Below are 6,062 nucleotides of genomic sequence, written 5' to 3' on the forward strand. Positions count from 1 at the left end.
AGTTACTTAGGGATAGAGGGACCAGAAGAAGATGACCCCACCCTCTCTAGACACCCCACTCAACACACTTCCACTCAAGCCCCTCTGCTCGTCAGAAAATAGTCCCCTCAATGTAATGTCAAGCTTTGCAGCAACCTGGCAGATAATCATGTTGCTGACAGACAGCTCTGTTGTCATGAACCAGGTGCTTTCTCCTCAAAGATTCTTCAAATTCTTACACTCAGACTAGGAGGCTCTCATAATTGCTCTCATTAGTTTAATGGTCACAAACTAGTGATTTCTGGTGGAAAGCAACTGACACACACAGTCCAGGTGCAGCTCAAGACAATGACCCCTGGCCCTGTGGACAAGACACCTCATGCCCACCTATAGCTTCAATTATCATACAGTCCTCACATCCATAAGCACATATGTAGGATGCATTCAGACATCAGCCCAGTGACCTTTCTCTAATAATTATTTTTATGCACACCAAGAAGAGAGCAAAATGTCAATGGAATAAATGATTAAACCTCAACCATAACTTTGTTTCATTCTCCAGGGGAAAAAGGGTCGGTCCGGAGACGATGGAGCCCCGGGGCTTAAAGGGTTAAAGGTGCGTGCTTTTTGATGGCCATATGTACTATGGATTTCTTAGCTGCCGGGCTCTGTCAGGAGTTATATAATACTTCCTGATTGCTCCACACATAAATTACATTTTGGGAAAAACTTGAACCTGAACCGGGTCATCCAGTATCTGTAAATTGTGATTGTCATGTGCCAGATATGTGGCCATCATTTTAACCCTTACCTTAAAATTCAACAAATACACTCAGTTGTAAGATTTTTACATCTCAGTGTTATTTAAAAAATAAGCATTATTACATTTAAAGATCTAGACAGACTTTTTAAAAAACATTTGTTGTTTTAAAATATTTTTTTTCCTATGTTATAAATAATATTGACCAGTCATAAAATAAAATACTTATCTGTTAGAAATTATTAGGATGAATTATGAATAATCAGAAACAGTCAATTTATTCAACACCAATTCATTCTTTATGTCTTAATCTTTATGGTTTCAGTCCATTAACTGTTGCTACAGTAGGTAAAACCTTGGCTAAATGCAGGATGTTTCATTTTTTTATCTCTTTTTCTGTTTGTTTTTCTTCTAAATCTGTTCATACCAGCAGTTTCAGAATGTTTACTCTGTATTTAGTTATTTACAGTAGCTTGGATAAGCTCTTATTCATTGATATAATGAGATAGTGAACTTTCTGTCATATCAGGGTGAAGCAGGACTGAGTGGTCTTCCCGGGCGAGAGGGAGCTGAGGTAAATGCCACAATTCATGAACAACATTAATAAAATATTCATTACAGCCTCTGTAATTTATTCACACATAACATCTCATTTATTTTATTTGCAGGGAAAACCAGGTTACAAAGGAGAGAAGGTATGTGATTTAGATAAATGACAATGATAACATTTTATTTTGTTGGAATCGAGCCCGTGCAATACTTGTAATTCCTACACAGGGTGAGAGGGGTGAATGCGGGACTCCAGGAATCAAAGGAGACAGGGTATGACAGCACTGTTGACACTACACATACTGAATATTATGTTTTCAGTTTAATAATTCCTACTTACTGTACATACAGTGGTTGATCTCATGCTCTTCCTTATATAATACACTTCAGGGTCCTGAGGGGTCAGTTGGAACAAGAGGAATTAGAGGCCTGCAGGTCAGTAATATTTTAATAGTAAAATATGCAATTGTTGCAAATGTTTATGGAGCTTGTCTTTACTTTATTGTGGTCAAGTATACATATAACTTGCAAGCTAGTATGAAATTCTAGCTTTGCATATGAATATTAACTGCCAGGGATACTGTGTGTGATGTTAAACTAGAGGAAATCTCCTTTATATTGAAGAAAATAGCTGCAGAAATCACCACAAAATGTCCCATGTCTTACTGGATGGTTCTTTATTAATGGCTGTATGTCGTTTCTGTCCAGGGGTTACCAGGACCACATGGAGACGTTGGACCAGAGGGTCCTCAGGGAAAGCAGGTCAGCCCCTTTCGAACAACTTTTACTTACCTCACCGTGTACATCTGCTGTGACCTTTACTTTTCCTTTTATGATTAGTTTAAACAATAGGTTGGAGCTTTACCACCCTGATCTTTACCATGCAGCACAGAGGCCTGCTTGTCTGGTAATAGACCCCTGTGTGAACATTTGGCAATAAGCCAACATCTTCCACCATCATTACTGTTATTCACCACCACCGAATCTTACTACAGGTTTTCCTAAGGGGTTGTATCCTGTTACTAACTACAGCCTAGGAAGTGCCTACAGCATCGTCAGCTTCTCCAACAAGGCCTCCAGTTAATAACATACATGGAAAGTTAGTGTATGCTCAGTGTCTCGCCATGTGAGGACATGTAGGAAGCATTTGACTCTTGGTGGTCCTTTTGTAGTATGAGTTGTCCAAAAGAGACTCATGTAAGACAAGCCTTTTCACATATTCATTTTATTTATATATATTTCTAGAAAAAATACATATTGTGAAACTCCCAATTACATAACATCTTTTTATGTAAGTCTTGGCCTTACATAAAAAGTTTTTTATTTTAGATCAAAATTACCTAAAGGCAAGCAGATATTGTAATTAATCCTTGAATTGATGCTGTGAAGAGCTTCCAGCAGTTCTTTGTTATTTTAAAAACACTGTTGTTTGGGCTTTCTTGAAATTTGAGACAGTACTGGAGCTCAAGTTAAGCTCTTATATGTCCTGACCTGCAGGAAGAGATCAAATATCTATACCACCACCTCGTTTAGTACGCAGGATTTGCAGCATTATTTTTAGCTTCAAAGGAGCATCGTATCTGCACAGGAGAGGATAAATAAGACAGAAAAGTGATTTTAAAGGATGTTGTGTGCTAACTGTTATCATGTTTGTGATAACAGGGTGAACGTGGCCCACCTGGCCCTCCAGGAATTCAGGGAGAAATTGGTATTGGATTTCCTGGACCAAAGGTAAATAATGCTATGGACGATCCTCTGAATATGTTCTTGTACTTTGTGATTGTTTGCTATTTGCATTTCTTTGGGTTTCACTTATTCAATTAAGTTTCTATGTAAATCTGCAGGGTGACATGGGATTTCAGGGGCGATCTGGTCCTCCTGGTCCTCCTGGAGTGGGTGAACCCGGCCTTCCTGTAAGTTTAGAAGTAACAGTCTGTGCTATTGCAAACAGATGAATGTTTATCTGTCTGTGGTGTCGATTTTTGTGATCTGTAGAGAAAACCCATACAGGTACTTTGACCTGAGCACTGTTTGGGTGACATATTATACTCTCTGACTTTGTTTATAGGGACCTCAAGGACCACAAGGTGTTCCAGGGGATAAAGGACCCCATGGCGAGGGGTTTCCCGGACCAAAGGTATTATCTATCATCAGAGAACTCTTGAAAACTAAAGTATTAGCCAGGTTGCACATATCAATCAAACACAGAAGACAGATATTTATTAAAATATATATTAGAAAAAAGACCCCACTAGCTCCTGCATTAATTAGTCTCTTCAGAAAAACACTTAACCTTCAGTGCAGCTGCTCATGCGTAAGTATGTGGAACTGAACACATCTAATACACAAGGTTGTTCGAAAAGTAAGTAAAAGCCTAAATTAAACCTACTACAAGGAGTTTGTAACTGGTTATGACAGTCTAAAATTCTTATGTGACTGTATGTCCTACATAAACAAGATACATAAACATAAACATCAGCCAGAAGATTGGCTATTATATGTAGTTATTCCACTGGGTCAGATTCAGTCAGATTCCCATTGACATCAAATGAAACAAGGTAACGTGAACACTCCTACACACACAGGGCCCACCAGAATCAACACAAAAGGAAAGTTACTTGTAGCTTTACCAGAAAGTTTAATTAAAGAAGTCAGTAAATATGTGAAAGACCAGAACTTGCTGCACTCTAAAGCAACGTTTCCATCAAACAGTTTTTGGTATAGTACCCTTGAAACCCCACCTACAAGAACTTCACCATTGGGGATTAATAAAGTATATCTTCTTCTTCTTCTACAAGTACCCAAACCCTAGATAATGCGACAAAGTTGGATATGAACAAATCCTTTAATTTGATCCTTTACTTTAAGCTCTGCTGTATTCAGTCATGTCAAAGCTTTATTTCGCTTTGCCTGTGTTTGTATCTGTGTTGCTCCCACGCTGGATGTGATATCTGATATAAATATACAATTTAGGGGCTGTAGATATTCTTTAACTGATGATTCATCATGTCTAAAAGCAATTATAGATTATTGGTACATTAGCCATTACCAGTAACTAACAGCTTCAAAACCTACTTGCATAAACAATCAGCTGCTAGATTCTAGTAGTAAAACAAAAGTTGCTGATAAATACTGTGTGTGGCTATAAATTGGCATATAACGCTCAGATCCAAAAATACAATAAAGAAAAACACATTGTTTTGACCTTCTTACAGATGAGTGTGAACTACGTGTCTTCGTGTATGTACAGTATCTGGGCCATTCTGCAGCTCATTGCCTGCATCTGTCAAAAGCAGATCTCACTCAGTTCCAACTCACTGACTCACAACTCAGGTGTTCACTGTAGCATTACTACTTACTGTTGTTGATGTGTTAAGCCTGTACAAACAGTATTTCTTTCCCCTCCCGTGCTGCAACATGCTGCATTATGGGACATATACAGTTTTTTCAATAGATTCTGCAAATACCCCTTTCAAGAATATATAGCTGGGATTGCTAGGCATATGCATCAAGATTATTATTTAAAGCACGTCTTACTTTGCAACAGCACAGAAAAAAACAAACTGCAATGAAGTGAGATTATTGTATAATACCCAAGTAAGAGTAAAAAGACAAGACAGAACTTGTAGGTAAAAATGACAAAGGAAGGAGCATATCTATGTGGTTTTGAGGCTATTCTGTAAAGAACAGAGTACACTTTTATTTGTTAGAAAGCTCTTAGAAATTGAAGACAGGAAATGTCCTCAAGCTACTACACATCTGTTTGATCTACACCAGACTTCCTAGCTGTTATAGATTTTACTCCTCTGCTGACTTCTACCGCTTGTAAAAAGGGATCAGAGTGCTTCTGTCAGAGGTGAATAAACCCACTCCACACACATAAACACAGACACGTAGAGTTAGTATGATCAAGTCTGCATGTCTGCACTTCATTACACTTGGATGTTGCTCATGCTGTTCCCATCAACCGGTCGTGGAAAAGGTTAAAGAATCATGCAGTCGAGAAATGCCATGAAGAAAAAAAATTTCCATTCCTTGTGGGTTGGATTTTTTTTAATGTAATCAATCACAAGAGGGTAACAGGAACAAACATGCTCTTCTTCCATACTTTCTTCACTGAGAACAATGCAGAGCTTGGCTGTGACCCAATGCCAAGTAGCTGTGATGTAACTGACAGCGATAACCTGATTTTGTTCCACAGGGGGATCGGGGGCTTCCTGGACCGAGGGGGCCGAGGGGACAGCAGGGTGCAGGAATCAAAGGAGAAAGGGTGGGTTGTAAATTTATCATTTAATAAAGACAAACACAAAGTCTACACAAAGGCTCTAATGAAATCCATAAGGCAGCCTAAATGTCCTCTAGGCTTCAAGAGGGCCTCTTAAAACACTTGACTGAATAAGGTGAGAGGAAAGTGAAGTCTGGTTACTGAAGAAAAGATAGGACTGCATTGTGTACTATAAAAGACTGTAATATATAACCAACAGAGGTAATATGTGTCATTTCAATTAAAGGTGCCCTTATATTCACTCACAAAAACACATTATGTGTATCTTTGAGGTCTAACAAAGTGCATTTCCTTCCTCATGAAACATGTTTAAAGTATTGATGCAAACCTGCACCTCCCCACATGGGCCAAACTGAAACATCAAAGTACACGTAAAAGTCTAATAATTTTACCAAATATGTTTTTTGTCATTTTAGGTAGTTGTTATCACACTGATGTATGTTCAAGTGTCCATTTTTTTGATGAGTTTGATTTTAATTAGTTATTTGA

At 38.3% G+C, this 6,062-nt stretch overlaps 1 protein-coding gene across 1 annotated transcript in view; it reads left to right on the forward strand.

The window, feature by feature from the left end:
* Nucleotides 1-6,062, forward strand: part of col28a2a (collagen, type XXVIII, alpha 2a) — a 21,726-nt gene that overhangs the window by 8,451 nt on the left and 7,213 nt on the right. The window contains exons 6-15 of the mRNA XM_035677008.1: nt 542-595; nt 1,269-1,313; nt 1,408-1,434; nt 1,517-1,561; nt 1,679-1,723; nt 1,997-2,050; nt 2,951-3,019; nt 3,133-3,201; nt 3,357-3,425; nt 5,490-5,558. Coding sequence (XP_035532901.1) covers nt 542-595; nt 1,269-1,313; nt 1,408-1,434; nt 1,517-1,561; nt 1,679-1,723; nt 1,997-2,050; nt 2,951-3,019; nt 3,133-3,201; nt 3,357-3,425; nt 5,490-5,558 — 546 coding nt within the window. The remainder of the gene's footprint in view (nt 1-541; nt 596-1,268; nt 1,314-1,407; nt 1,435-1,516; nt 1,562-1,678; nt 1,724-1,996; nt 2,051-2,950; nt 3,020-3,132; nt 3,202-3,356; nt 3,426-5,489; nt 5,559-6,062) is intronic.

The sequence above is a fragment of the Morone saxatilis genome, unplaced genomic scaffold, assembly GCF_004916995.1.
Source record: "Morone saxatilis isolate NCDOM2014 unplaced genomic scaffold, NCSU_SB_2.0 Contig5, whole genome shotgun sequence".
Taxonomy (NCBI): Eukaryota; Metazoa; Chordata; class Actinopteri; family Moronidae; genus Morone; species Morone saxatilis.